General features: G+C 45.8%; 2 protein-coding genes across 2 annotated transcripts; one reads left to right on the plus strand and one right to left on the minus strand.

Moving 5' to 3' along the window:
- Positions 1–3,601: 3,601 nt before the first annotated feature.
- Positions 3,602–4,852, plus strand: LOC105914830. Its single transcript, XM_012847643.3, has 2 exons — positions 3,602–4,238; positions 4,348–4,852. Exons 1-2 carry the CDS (start codon positions 3,989–3,991, stop codon positions 4,557–4,559), a joined length of 462 nt encoding a protein of 153 aa, XP_012703097.1. The 5' UTR covers positions 3,602–3,988; the 3' UTR covers positions 4,560–4,852.
- Positions 4,853–5,388: 536 nt separating this feature from the next.
- LOC101772617 (F-box protein At5g49610) lies at positions 5,389–10,214 on the minus strand. Its single transcript, XM_004975112.3, has 2 exons — positions 8,789–10,214; positions 5,389–5,828 (listed from the first exon to the last, which is right to left on the minus strand). The coding sequence occupies exon 1, from the start codon at positions 9,931–9,933 to the stop codon at positions 8,791–8,793; it is 1,143 nt and encodes a 380-aa protein (XP_004975169.1). The 5' UTR covers positions 9,934–10,214; the 3' UTR covers positions 5,389–5,828; positions 8,789–8,790.
- Between the last annotated feature and the right edge of the window lie 5,593 nt (positions 10,215–15,807).

Raw genomic sequence — 15,807 nt, forward strand, 5'->3', positions numbered from 1 at the left:
ACCCCTGTCGCCGCCGCCACCGGCCCCGTGGCTGCCTCCCCGCCGCCCGTCGCCGCCCCGCCCCGTCGCCCATCGCTTCCCGCCCCCGTCGCCCGTTGCTGTCGAGCCCCGCCGCCCGTCGCTGCCGAGCCCCGCCGCCCGTCGCCTCCCCGGCCTCGTGGCCGCACAGCCCGCCGCCACCCGGCCCCGCCGCCGCCCCGGCCCCGTGGCCGTCCAGGCCACCGCCGACCACCGCCGGCCGGTCCCGTCGCTGCCCCGGCCCCGGGGCCGCCCATAGGAGACTCCGGGCCGTCGCGGTGGACAAGGGAGGGGCGCAGCTCCGCGTCGAGCTCGTCGTGGCCGATGACGCCAGTGGCGGTCGCGGCAGCGCGTCCGTGGCGTACGGCGAGGATGTCGCTGCCAGTATCTTCGAGGTAGGCACGCAGTTGTTCGTCAGGGCGTATGACAAGTGGGGCTTGAATTGGGGGGGCAACAATGGCAATCTACACTGAAATCGATCTTTTTTGGAGCTGAGAGCACCCATCTAGCCAAACACCCCATTTTATTTCTGGAGTTTTGGAGTGGAGCTGGCTCCACCTGGAGTTCTGGAGTGGAGCAGCTCCACCTAGAGCTGGAGCCATGCCAAACAGGGCCATAATAGGTGTACAGCTCAGCCTGCGCAGTTCTAAGACGTTAAATGTGGCAGTCACTTATCCTATTTTGATTCAGATTTGCATGGGGAAAGCATTTTCAATGGGGTCTGATGTTATGTGTTCTGAAGTGTCTGAAGGAAGAGTTCTATTTGTTGCCTGATATTTGAGTTCTAAGATGCCTGATGACACTGTTTATTATTTGTCTAAATCACATGCCTGGTGCTGAATGATGCCTGATGAATGTTCTGTGTGTTGATTCTGAATTTCTTGGGTGAAAAAATTAATTTTTCTGAGCAATGATTTGGATGATGTTTATGCCGTTTTTAAGCAGTATAGATGAATCAGGTGGAAGGAATTGAGGTGCGGACGGCATCAGAGAAAAGGGTGCAGCCATGCGGGGAAGGAAAAAAGCGTGAAAACAGTAAATTTACTAATATAGGAAAGCGTGCCGCTGGTGTGGGTTAGCTCTTTCCTAATCGGGGGTGGCCGTACGGCTGGCCTAACTTAGGGCCGGCCCTACGTAGCCAGGTCCAAATTAAATTGAACTCCTTTACGTCTGTGCTAGGTTCATAACATTGTTCCGCCCGTTAAAAATAGGTCAACAGATAAAATAATTATTCAAATTTTCTAGAATGACAAATATGTGTTTAATTTATTTAATATATAGTTAATTCTCCATTGATCCAAAAGCTGTGAAGCTTCAACAGAGCATATAAGAAGGAAGCTAGCAAATAGTACACAACATAATGTAACATACATCGCCTACTTAATGTTTTATTGTCTTTTGAAAAGGTAGGTGAATAGATTTGCTTTTTGTTTGAAAAGGAGATGAATACATCTAATCTTATTTTTTATTTGATCTCTTAGGTGCTGATATCCTCAACAAGCGTGTAAAATCTCAGCCACGCAAAGTCATATTCCAACATTTTTTTTTAATTTTGGTTACAAGTTCAGACTTTGACTTAGCAAATGTGACTTCTGATCAACTTCGCTAGCATATGAAGCCTAGATTCCATGGAGCTACACGGAAAGGAGGGATTTAGCTAAGAGTAGTCAGGGGGTATTTGTTTCTTTAGTCCCTCCTAAAATTTATGTCACATCGAATGTTTAGATACTAATTAGGAGTATTAAATATAGACTAATTACAAAACTAATTGCACAGATGGAGACTAATTTGCGAGACGAATCTATTAAGCCTAATTAGTTCATGATTTGACAATGTGATGCTACAGTAAACATGTGCTAATGATGGATTAATTAGGCTTATTAGATTCGTCTCGTGAATTAGCATCCATCTGTGTAATTAGTTTTATAATTAACTCATATTTAGTCCTCCTAATTAGCCTCCGAATATTCGATGTGACATAAATTTTAGGAGGTTCTAAAGATCCAAACACCCCCTTAGCTATATTTGAGTGGTACTCCATTCGATATTTTGCTTTATCCTAAGTCAAATTAGGCTACGTTTGACCAAATTTATAGAGCATCTAACACATTAAATAAGTAAATTATGAAAATATATTTCATAAGAAATCTAATTATGCACATTTGACATTCTAAATATTATTGCTTGTTTTTTAAATTTGGTCAAACTTGAAATGGTTTGACTTAGGACAAACTAAAATGCTTTTTATTTCAGGGCGGATGGTGTGTGTGTATTAATGATGCCATACTAAAAAAACTTTGTTACATGCATAAGCATAACTATCTATACTACACAGGACTATTAACGGGTCATATGGCGGCCCAAAAGGGTGTTGCTGTCCTGCGCTCACAAGGTGATGGCTCAGCAATCCAGGGCGCCCCCACTGGCCCTGATGCCACCCATCCAGGAAGACACTCCAGACGAGGAGAGGGCACCGACGCGCCGTGATGAAAAATGGGAACAAAGACTAAAGACTCTTATCCTGCCTGTTGTATACCTTAGACTCTACCGTCTGTAATCTTCCCTCCTGTTAAACAGTTAAAACGTTGGTTAAAGCCAGTGGCGGGTGCAGGATTTGAACTATGGGTATTTAAAATTGCAGATGGCAAAAAAATTAACAGACTAAAGAGAGACTGACTCAATATAATGGAAAAATATACGAAGCTAATTCAATCACTCAATTTAGCAAACATACGAGGGAAAAAGAGAGACTCACTTGTGTCAGAGATTTTCATCTCTCTAGCACTATTCCTTGAAACAATTGTTCTCCTAAATGATTTCAGGGAAAGCACATTTGCTGAGCAATGATATTTTCATCAAAGATAGGAAGAAATTTTCAACAGTACTACAATATTTCTCCATATGAACAGAGAAGTACATATTTCAGTCAAATATAGTATATTTCAGTCAAATATAGTATTTCAATATAGTATTTTTATGTTACGAGCTTCTTGGAAGGAAAAGCTATGCCTACAAATGGAAGAATAGAACATTACTGTCGGGTCGGAGACACGGGGTCTCGCCGAGCAATCCTGTCGCCGTCTCACCGAGTCGCCGTGACGCCGTGAGAGTTGAGACGCGGAGGTCAGCCAGTAGCGTGCCCACCTGCGCCTAGCCTGCTGGGCGCTGGCCGCCGCCCGCCCGCTGGTCGCCGCGGTGCCGCTGCTCCGTGCGCTGCGCGCAGGCCGCCCATCGTAACCGCCGCAGGGCGTAGAAGCCGAAGGGGATTAGGGCGCCGCCACATGCCGGACGCTAGGATTAGTTTCGCGCGGAGCCCCTGTTACCTGTGTACGGTCAGCCAACAGGCCTCTCCCTGGAACGCGTGGCGGCAGGGGGGGGCGGCGCTGACCGGTTGACGGGCTGAGCGGGGGCGGGCGGAATGGGCCTGTTGGGCCTGTTGGCGTGGGGGCAAATGGGCTAGGGAGAGTGAAGTTGCTCTCCTGTGGACCTTTTTGTGTGAAATACCTGTGTTAGCTTCTTTATTTTTATTTTTTCCATACTTATACCTAGTATACATTATATATATGAAATTTTTGTGCAAAAATAATGGGTATTCATTTGAATACCATTGAATACAAGTAGGCCCGCCCCTGGCTAAAGCAGGTGTGAGGTAGTTCGAGGATCATCTTTTGTTTTTGTCCGGGAATCCTAAGCCTTATCCAGTTGCTTATCTAGCTTGAACCAGGTTCAAATTCCTCCCCAAAATGAGGTATTGGAGCAATGCTAAAAGACCAAAAACATATCAGCCTACAGCAAAACGCTAAAAATTATCCCTCAATAATTCAAAACAGACCACCTCATTATAATTGGATCCAGCCCGGCGCCTCACTGCTCTCTTCCCATCTCATTCTTTCTTCTTCTCCCTCCAGCTCAAGAAAGAGCGAGCGCAGCTGTTCTGGTTCGAGGCCGCGCAGCTGTTCCGGTCGGGGGCATGTCCCTGCACATGCTCCGCGTCGAGGGCCACCCGGTGTCCATGGCCTCCTGCACCGTCGGCGACCACCAGTGGATGCTGGCGCGCGACGCGCTCGTGGTGCGGGTCGACGCGCGCGCCTTCGTCTTCGAGCTCCCGAGCTTCTTCTACGTCGTCGTCGTGCCGCCCGCCGCTGGCGCGGACCGGATCGAAGTGTGCCACCATGGCCGAGATCTTCTCGCCAACTACCATGACCTCACAAAGGCGGAAGGTACTAGGAATGCAAGCTCGTTCATGGCACGATCCGTGCGAGAGCTCGTGCCGTTCGTCTTCTGCTCTGCGTTTTTGCCATGAATGCATCTGACAGCATTCATGTGCAGGCCTGCAGGGACAGGGCCCCGACCGGAACAGCTGCGCGGCCTCGAACCGGTCGCCGCAGAGCATGAAGAGGCTCACCGCTAGCCCCACGCAGCCGCCGTCGATGTACAGCAGCTCCGTGTCCATGCCCATCCAGTACTCCAGCTCGGTGGAAATTCCGGGATTAGGGAAGGATCGACCCCGCATATATGCGAGGAGATGGATGTGTTTTTAGCATCCGCGTATTTTTACAGGGAAGTATTGGGAAACTGTTGGAGGTAAGTTTTTTTTTCCTTAAGGTTTTGGAGCAATTCTAAGGAAGGAAGCTTTTAGAGTTGCTCTTACAGGTTTAGCATCTGTGAAAAAACCACCTCTCTTGTCTCTAGTCTTTGGGCTAGACTCTCAAATCGCCTCTCTCGTCCCTAGTCTTTGGGCTAGACTCTTCCTGTAACTGACTCCTTTGCATTTCGGTTGCTTTGTAATGGAAATGGAGCAAAGCCTTGTGTCCAAGAAAAAAAAATGGCGGTCCAAAGGCATACCATGTTTCTAGTATGGAGCTTTAGAACTGGGCTCAATCAGGAATAGTAGTACGATCATTTATACAAGTACCCAGTACTAGAAAATAAACCAGCCATCCATTTTAGTAGAGAGAGCCATTACAATATGATGTTGGTTATTGTTCATCTTTTTGCTACTCATGCATAAAACCTTCTCACAAGAGAAATGGCCAAGAGAAGAAAATTAAAGATGTAAGCACAAGGCCACAGGAAAGCAAAGTTACTTCTGATTTATGGTCCTTGTGTCAGATGCAGTCCCAAGTCCTGACTCAAGATATAAGCACAAGGCCACAGGAAACTAAGGCTTCTAATTAACAATCAAGCAACCAACCAACCGAACGAATCAGGAACTAAGGTTTCTAGTTAACAATCAAGCAACCAACCAACCGAACGAATCAGGAACTAAGGTTTCTAGTTAACAATCAAGCGAACAACCAACCGAACCAATCAGGCAATAATCACAAAGCAGCAAAAGTTGGCTAAACCAACATGAAAGCAGCACAGCAGTAACCATCCACGGTAATCCCATTTCAGCGATTTCCACATATATGCAACCATAGCGATGGAAGTTATGGACACCTGTTACATACTTCAAATCAAATACATCCCTAAAAAAACTTCAAAATAAATATAAGATGACGTTTGTTTTCTGTCACACGTCAAAACAACCTGATGATAGATAAGATAGCAATAGTCACTCTGTCACAACTTTAGGGAAGTATTTAGAGCATCATATAACTGGAGGATGGAACACACTGACAAAAGCCTTGTCGTCGTAAGTCAGTTCAACATTAGCATCAGTTGAACTATCACACATGCTACTTCCACTAATAAAGGTGCAATTCAGATGTACTTCATTCTACTACGTACCATTCTAAAAACATGTTATATCCTTTGGAAGTCCAAAATGCGGCAAGCACGTATCATGGACGATCTCTGGAACCACCCTACAAGATAACAGTAAATTCCATGTGTTAAAAAACCACCCAAAATAAATCTGGTCCACATAGATGAACAATCGAGATTAAATTCTAAAATTATTGAATATCTAATTTTTCATATAACAGCACAAATCATTATAAGATTATAGCAGGACCTATAGCATATATGATTAATCAAATACGATATAGGCACAAGACCTTATGGAAACTTAGATACTTCAAAATCATATCCAGACTCCAGTATATATTAATGTACTTGATCTTAAAACTGGAGGTGCTAGATAGGAGAATATATCCAATGCTCCTTTAGTGTCATATAGTACCATGCTACCAGCTATAAAAAAAAGATTATGCAAATGATACTAACAAACTCCAGTAGAATTGATCACACTGCAACAGGATAAACCTGTATATTGTGCGGAGAAGGATCTCGAATCTAAATCCAAACCCTCTTTACCCATCAAGAGAAAAAAACAATTAAACTTCTGCTGAAAAGGAAACCCAAAAGAAATGTCAAGATATTATTCACTTAATTTTTCATCATTTTTTACATGATATCAAAGCTTAGAGTTCAATTTTTACAATGTGTTTGACTGTAGCATGCGTTATTCAACAACTTATTTTCAATTTTTCATACTATTTGCACAATTTTTTAGAAGTTGTATCATCTACACATTGAATATGTACTCACTAGTTCACATATGCTCACAATCAGGATGAGGAAGACAAGGTACAGCTATTGTAGATATTCTGATCACAACCATTAACTTCAAATGATTTTACAAATAGGTAAAAGTATAAACTACATTTTCCTTGTTTTACATGTTCTTACCAAGCATTTTTCCCTTTCAAGGCAGTTGACAAGGTGACAAGGGAGATATGCATAAGATATCAAAGAGTGCACATACGCAGGAACTGGATAAATGAGACTACTACATTACTAATAACCACCTCATGAAAAATTACTGAATTTGCATGCAACATTCTGAGGATACGTTCATATGAGGTTTGCTCTAGCAGTTTATGCATCATCACCACTATTTCATTCGACAGAAGTGAATTTCACATGGCCTAACATAACAGAGTAAATAGCAAAACAAACAAATCTCTTAACATGCTACCTCATTCCATCTTTGCTAGGACCAGCTACGGTCTGTTGTGGGAATTTTTTCAGATCAATGACCAACATAAAAGGCAAAACAATTTGGCCAAAACTTCTTTTCACTGCACAAAACTTAAAACCTAATGTAATCTGTCTGATGTGATTTCAATAGACCAAATATGAAGCAACATGACTGTCAGACATGGTGAAAAACTTGATGATTTTCCTCTTAGCAAGGGCTTTCCTTATAAAAAAAAGTGATGCAAGTGGCCTTCACCCTTCAGGCCAATCCAAATGCAGTGGAATAGCACATGATGAACAATGTTGACGTGTTAACACTGAACTGAAAGAAAGTTTATTACTGTGTGCTTTCCAATAGACCAATACAATCACCATTGGAAATTTTCAGAAGAAAATAAGTGATCTATCACATATCAACAGTTTCTCGTAAGGATATAAGATCAATTGAACCCATACCATCCAAATCAACTGATAACAAAGCCTGAAAGGCAAACAGGAACCAATTGCTTATACCAGCAATGTTAAGGGTACTGGTTTCTCATACCCTTTCCTTTAATACAATGATATGCAGCTCTCCTGTGTGTTCGAGAGGGAAAAAGACTCAAAAGTGCACAAACTTTTTCGAAGACGCAGGGATAGTATTTCTAAAATTCCTATTTATAATATGTTTTAATGAATTGGTCTAAAACCAGAATAACCTATATAATGATCTCACTTATTGAATGCATGATTTCTAATTTTAACTAAGATGGAAACAGAAGTCAGGAGTAAGAACACTGAAAATACTTTCATTTAACATGACATAAATTTTAAAATGGAAACATAACTCCACAAAACAATTTGGTGTGATGTCTAGAAAAAGTGTAAGCGGGATGTGCATTAGTTCACATCAACATGTAATGATGCAACAGAACATGCTGCAATAGTGTTGATAAATAGCGAGATGATCAAGGTCAGAAGAAAAACATGTCCTTTATCAAAGATCACTCTCTTAGTCAGAATTCATTGCATTCTTAAGACCATGTGCTATATAGTTTAATTTAATAGCGCATTGCCACATCTAGGGCCATGTCAGGTTTAAATTTTATGCTCAAATGAGTCATTGCATACTGCAAGTACAAATTCTCGGTGAACAAAACATAAATCCTCACGTAATCTGTCTGTTGCAATTTGGATGGACCAAATATGAAGCAACTTGACTGTCGACATGGTGAACACGTAGGGGCATAATTTTTCAAAAATGTGATCGAGGTTGCCTTCAGGTCAATCCAAATGTGGGGGAATAACAGATGATTAGCAATGTTGACATCTCAACACTAAAACTGACAGAAGGCTTATCGCTGGGTATTTTCCAATACAACCACAATTACAGAAATTTTCAGAAGAAAAAGTAATCTGTGTCATATCAACCAATTTTTCTAAGGATAAAAAATCAATTGAATCACTACCATCCAAGACGAACAGATAACAAAGCCTGAAAAACAAACATGAACCAATTGCTTATATCAGCAGCAATGTTATATCTATTTCCCCCCACTGACTGTCAAATAGTTTGGTAGACATGCTCCAAATGAAATAGAGAACATTTTCATATTGGCATAATGGCATATGAGAACGATATGTCATAGAGGGTACAATGCTGGGTCAAAAGTGCACAATCTAGTCCAAACAGCAGTCTTTTATAAAGAGATAGAGACACTTTACTAAATTCTTTTCGATATAACTATTTCTGAATTGCTCCAAAATCAGAATAATATATAATGGTGTCATTATACAATGCATGACATCTAACTTAACTACCAGAAGAACAGAACTCAGGAGTAAGAACAATGAAAGTACTTACATTTAACATGGCATAAATGAAGAAGGTGTCTTGTTCTGCTTCTTTTGAAAAAATGTATGCTGAATAAGGCTTTCTTTGAGCCTATAAGGGATCAACACAGGTAGATCATCATCATACTGGAACTTGGCCAGCAAATTGCCCATTCTGTCACAGTGCAAGAGCCAGCCAAAGCAGATGACAAGCAGGTCACCCTCCTCAGACACGATCTTGGCAAACCAATCTCCTTGTTCCTGGAATTGCCGGATCTCCATCTCTGGCAGCTTGATCCGGTACTGGAATGACCAGATTTCGATTTTGTAGTCCTGCAGCGCAAAGATTCTCATCCCCATCATGGCATCCTTGCTGCACGATGCAGCAAGCATGCCATCCATGTCAAACAACCGCATAATATCACGGGGGTTCACAGCAGGGGGGCGCATCTGCCTGAACAACTCAGCCACCGTGTCGAACACCAAGATCCTGTGGTAGTGGACAATGCATTGCTTCTTCCAGTGAACGTGCAGGTTTCCGTGGAGGTGTACTGATGCGCCACGGATGTCTGGACCCGACCCACTTAAGCCAGCTCTCAGCTCCTCATCGACCAGTGTTATTGAGCAACTGACGCGCCTCGGCTTCTCGGAGCCCACCGTGTGGACACAATAATCATTTGGGCAGTAATCTGCAGAAGGGATGCTTGACTCTGTCCAGAACAGCACCCGGTACTCTCCGGAGGGTTGATGCCGGTAGAGGCCAATGACCTTGTCAAAATATACCTTCCGGTGGCCTAGGGGCGCCCACTGGCGTGTGGCTGGGTTGCAGATGTAGTCACCGGTGACCACAAGGCCGTCGCAGGAGGCATCGATGCTGCAGCGTCTGGGCCATAACACCGGCTGACGCTCTGCTTTCTGGAGGTGGATGGCGTCGAGGCAGTGCGGGGAGTAGTTGTCGCCGTCGGTCCCATACGAGCGGATGAGATGGAGCGTGGGCTGGTGGCGGTGGTGCGCGACGAGGAAGGCGGGGTCAGTGGTGAGGCGGCGCCACAAACGGCAGACGGCGCGGCAGCGGAGGACGGACTTCGCCGGGAGGCGGACCAGGATCTCCTGCAGGATCTCGTCGGGGAAGTCAGCGAGTCCGTCTGGACTCCTGCTTCGTCTTCCTATAGGCATGGTCACCGCGCCGCCCTTCCGCGTGCGGCGGCGGTTGCCATCTCCAGCGAGGTGGCTCGTGGCTGTGACGAGGCGATAGGGCCAGATCTGGTCTGGCGCTGGGTGGCGGACGAATCAAAGCCTAACCTGGAGAAGCTGAGGCTAGTGCGGAGCCGCGGGCGCGGGCGGCGAATGGAGCAGGCGGCGCGCCGTCGGGAGCGAAGCAGCGATGACGAGGATGGGGATGGTTGGATGGGCGGTGGCGAGGGTTTGCAAACGGCAACGGCCGATGGCTCTGGAATCTGGATCGACTGCATTTTTCGTTTTTTGGGAATTTAAAAAAAACAATAAGTTATTCTTTGTTTTTTTTAAATGTCATTACCTCAGTTAGTTTATTTTGCGTCACTGTATGTCTGTATATTAAAAATACACTGAAAATTTGCTACAATCGATCAGTGGAGCTCAGCAAGTCCTCATATTCCAGACTTTTTTTATTTTAGCAAATAGGACTTCTGATCAACTTGAGTGGTGTATGAATCTTACAATCCAAGGAGCTACTCACTCCATCTTAAAATAAGTGATCTTTTAGAGTTTAAATTTTGATATAAAAAGAATGTATTTTTAAGCTTCAAAACATATAATAAGATCACAACTACTCATATATGCTTTTTATGGGGTGATTCATTCATTTCCTTGCGCCTTTTGGGATACCATGCGCTAGTTTTACTGGTTGTTACCATTCGATGGGTAGCCAAGAGCCCCACCGACCTGACTGATGGACCTTTGTCGGTCTGGATGTACGAGGTAAGACATGAAGCTGGGTGGAGCTCGAATTGAGCTTGTTTGGTAGCCTGCAGTGCCTCAGCTAGGACATGAGTTAGGCTCGAGCCAGATGGGCTAGGCTCACGGAGTGCAGAAATATTGATTGGCAAATCTGCACCTCATGATGCTGGTTGGGGTAGGAGTTTGTTTGGTTTGCACTGAGGAAGTGGTAGAGTTACCATAGTCTTCCTCCTACTCTGTCCTTATCTTCTAGCAAACTCCTCGCCGTTCCATGGCCACCGCGAGTCCGCAGCCACATCTCGTGAGCACGCTGTCGTACATATATCTATGGACCCACCAAAAAGTTTGGACAGTTCTAAATACAGGGCTGGACACCGAGACGTGTCAGAATGGAGCCTACGGTGCAGCACGGCGTGATCTACGTGGTGAGATAGGAACTAGTCGAGAATTAGGAAACACACTCATAGCAATTAGAGTACGACTCACTATTCGAATCCGACTAGTACTCTTATAAACAACCGATCTGTAACCCTGCCCCCGGTCAATATAAGGTGAGGAAGGGACCTCTTCCAAAGCAATTCAATACAACCAACACACGTATTACGCAATCTAGCGGTCCGAACATGTCGTGTTCGAGTTCACCTTCGAGTTACTGATCTCGACGAATCCCACGCTCTAAACACTACCTTAGGCACCCCCTCGGTAGGTTGCCAGGTCTAAACACCGATAGCTGGCACGCTAGGCAGGGGATCTCGCTGAGAATCTACTGGTGAACTTGATGGCCCAAGTCATCATCAAGCCTCCCGTTGCGTTCGAAGCGGGCGCAACATTCATCTTTGGCTCCTGGGTTTACGTCGCAGGCGGAGCTGGAAACTTCCATCGCCACATTGCGCGGGCCTCGGAGAAGAAGCAGCACGCCATAAAGCTCCAGCGCCAAACTCTAGAGGATCTCGTCGAGAAATTCGGCGAATTTTCAATATTCGACTTAGTTAGAGGCTGGTGGGACGAGTCCGAGTACAGCTGGACTTCTCCTGCTAGTTGGATTGGTTTTCACGAGTCGGCGCTCAAGCCATCGTGCCAATCGAACTACAACCCAAGTCGATTCCCGTTCGGACTCCAAAATACGGGTGCTGTTTACCAAGCTACTCTGTCCAGATCACAATCCAACTCGGATATCATTGAGGACCCTGACTACTACTCGGACCCGGACGAGGAGACCCCTTTATCAGGTCCACAGCAGGGCCTGATGATTACATCAACTCCACAAGACAGATTCATCTACTGGCCCAACATGAAGCCTCCTACTCTCGCCAGGAACGACGACCCATGCCTTATTGCCTACCTTGATATCCTCCCGTACCAGGAGGGAACTCCTCTATCGCCCATCTACGAAGAAGACGGCTCCACAGAGGTCATCACGTCAAGTTCAGGAAGCTAATCTCCGGAGTGGGAACTCTTCACCCTCGTTGCTGCGCAAGAAGGTGAAGAGGAAGAGCAACCAGAAAGGAATCCATGACATGAATGTCACCTAGATGACGTCTTGCAGGATGAGCTCACCACCAACATCATCGGAGAAGAAACTGAAGCTCAAAGAACTCGACAGCGAGCAAGAAACGCTCTTCGCTGCAAGAGCAGAGCATCGCTGCCTCCTTACAGCTGATCTACCAATCATAAACTTGGATCACACATTTGAAGCAGTTCAATCATGTCAACATCATACTCCTCTTGCCACCATCGCATCCATTGATCTCATTACTCGGGTAATGCCACAAAACAAGTACACTAGGCAACTAGCTGAGCTGGCGGAGCGCGCGTACGAGCAAATCGATTAGCAAAGCTCGATACATTCAGTTTCACACACCCCATCCCAGCATGGCAGTAGTTATAGGCGCACTCAATCCAGACCAAGTCAAATTGGAGGTGCCAGACCAAGCCAAGCCAGAGCAGAGGGTAGTCGGACAGGACCTTCGGAAGGCCGTGGACACCGTGGCCCAATCCAGAGCCTGAACGCCCAGTACACGATCTCCGTAGCAAGCTCAACACTGGCCATGATGCATGTAAAATCATTGACGAACGTCGCCGCGAGCGTGAGTAAGAAGCCGAGTACCCGAGAGAGGATCCGACGGGTTCCCCGCCTTCTCAAGATGAGTAAGGAGGATAGTTCTACCCGAGAAATTCAAACCTCTGGATATCACCAAGTACCATGGCAAGCAGGACCCAGTCTAATGGCTGCAGTGCTACTCACTATCAGTACAAGCAGCAGGAGGGAATGACAACACCAAGGTGGTATACTTCCCCATCTGCATGGAGGTGGCGCCACATGGCTCGAATCATTAGACAAGAACTCCATCGACACATGGAAGGATCTCAAGGTGGCATTCACCAACAACTTCACAGGGGCAGTGCAGCATCCTAGCAACAGGATCAATTTGTCTGAAGTCAAGCAGTAACAAGGTGAGACCCTACGCAGTTACCTACGTTGTTTTTTCGACAAGAAGGTCACAACCATGGACATCACGGAGCGTGATGCCATAGATTGCTTCCAGAACGGTCTCTATGACCGCCGTATGTTCCAAGATTTTGGTAGGAGACGCTCTGAGGATATCAAATCTTTAAAGATCATGATACAGGCATGGGCGGATGAAGAAGACAAGGAGATCGAGAGGTTTGAGTTTAGTTACAACAAGGGTCAGGACAACAACAATCAGATTAACGGCCAGCGCAACGACAAGAACCGTAATGATCGCCCCAACAATGACAACCGAAATAAATATTCAGGAGGTCAGAATCGCAAGAGGAAGCCAGACAGTACTATCGCGGCAATATCTCAATCATCCAAGAAAGGCGGCAGGAATCAAGAAAGGGCTCCATTCAGCAAGCTCCTGAAGAAGCAGTGCCCATGGCCCCCGTACCATAAGCACTCTGCGATGGATTGCTACAGTCTACGCAGAGTCATGAAAGACCTGCTGGAACCTTCTGGAAAGAAGGACAAGGACAAGGGCAAAGCCAAAGAAGATGAAGATGCAACGGCAAATTCCAGAACCCTTCAAACACCATCAACATGATCTTTGGCGACACACCGGGTGTTTCTACTAGGCGGTCCCAAAAGCTAGCCATCTGAGAGATCATATCCATTGAACCAGCAACACCTACATTCCTCAAGTGGTCCGAGATGCCAATCACCTTCTCCAGGAAGGACCAGTGGACTAGTTTCTTAGACCCAGGACGATATCCTCTTGTCCTAGACCTAGTAATCGCAAGCTCCAGACTCACCAAAGTACTCATTGATGGCGGTAGCGGTCTCAACAGACATTGAGGAAGATGGGCCTCGACATTACCGACATGCTCACCCCGACGAACTCTCCATTCTACGGGATTGTCCCAGGCAACGCGGCTGTACCCCTTGGTCAGATGGTTTTAGCAGTTACCTCCGGGACCAAAGAACACTATCGGACAGACTACATCCGGTTCGAGGTGGCAGATTTTGAAACATCTGATCACGCTATCTTCAGAAGACCAGCATTGGCCAAATTCATGACCATCCCGAATTATGTGTACCTATACTCAAGATGTCGGGACCCAAGGGAGTACTCTCCCTGCATGGAGACTTGGAGAGATCATACGATTGCGACACGGATGCTGTGGAGCTAGTAGTGACTACTCAAGTGCCAAATTTGATGATGCAAGTCTTCACTACTTCCAAGAAACTGTCCCCGTCAAAACTTGAGATCCCAGAAAAGAAGTCGAGGGTAACCAAGGTCAAGCTAGCAAATGAAGTGGACATCAAAGCCATTGACCTTGAGATTGGTGATAGCTCCAAAATAACCCTGATTGGCTCAGGGCTAGATCCTAAATAGGAAAATGCGCTCGTCAGCTTCCTCCAAGCCAATCGAGACATCTTCGCGTGGAAGCCATTAGATATGCCGGGGGTGCGCAAGGAGTTGGTTGAGCACTCACTGAATGTGGATCCAAAAGCTACACCAAAGAGACAACGACTACGTTGATTCACCCAAGATAGAAGAGAAGCAATAAAAAAGGAGTTGGCCAAACTACTCGCGGCAGGCTTCATAAAGGAAGTCTATCATCCAATCTTATCCTGGTGCGAAAGAAAAACAACAACTAGTGGAGGATGTGTGTCGACTACACGAACCTCAACAAGCACTGTCCAAAGGATCCCTTTGGGCTCCCTAGGATTGATCAAGTCATCGACTCGACAGCTGGATGCATCCTACTCTGCTTCCTCGATTGCTACTCGGGGTATCACCAGATAGCCTTTAAGGAAGAAGACCAAATCAAAACTGCATTCATCACCCCATACGGAGCTTTCTGCTACACAATGTCCTTCGGGTTGAAGAACGCAGGCGCTACCTATCAACGGGCAATCCAAGAGTGCTTCAAGAAACAACAACATCACAATGTAGAGGTGTACGTGGATGATGTGGTTGTGAAGACCAGAAATCATGACGACTTGATTGCGGATTTACAAGAAACCTTCGCAAGCTTGTGAGAATTTTGGTGGAAGCTAAACCCAACAAAGTGCGTTTTCGGTGTACCCTCCGGAAAACTACTCAGGTTCATCATCTGTCACCGAGGGATTGAAGCTAACCCCGAGAAGATTTTCGCCATCACTGATATGCACGCCCCATCATGCATCAAGGACGTCCAGAAGCTGACTGGATGTATGGCGACCCTCAACAGATTCATCTAAGGCTTGGAGAACGGGGACTACCCTTTTTCAAACTACTCAAGTGGCAAGACAAATTTTAGTGGACCGAGGAGGCGGATCAAGCCTTGCAATAGTTGAAGGACTTCCTATAAAAGCCACCAGTCCTCATGGCGCCAAATCCCAATGAAGACTTGTCGTGATTACTAATGTCGTCAGCACGATGATCATGGTTGAAAGACCAGAATTAGGCCATGTATACAAAGTACAGAGACCCATCTACTTCGTCAGCGAGGTGTTGCCGGACTCAAAGTTCAGGCACCCGCCAGTTCAGAAACTGCTATACGCAATACTACTCACCTCACGGAAGCTACACCATTATTTCCAGGAAGACAACATCTCTGTCATCATAGACTTCCCCTTGGGAGAAATTCTCCACAATCGGGATG

Source organism: Setaria italica, chromosome VII (assembly GCF_000263155.2).
Source record: "Setaria italica strain Yugu1 chromosome VII, Setaria_italica_v2.0, whole genome shotgun sequence".
NCBI classification, from domain to species: Eukaryota; Viridiplantae; Streptophyta; class Magnoliopsida; order Poales; family Poaceae; genus Setaria; species Setaria italica.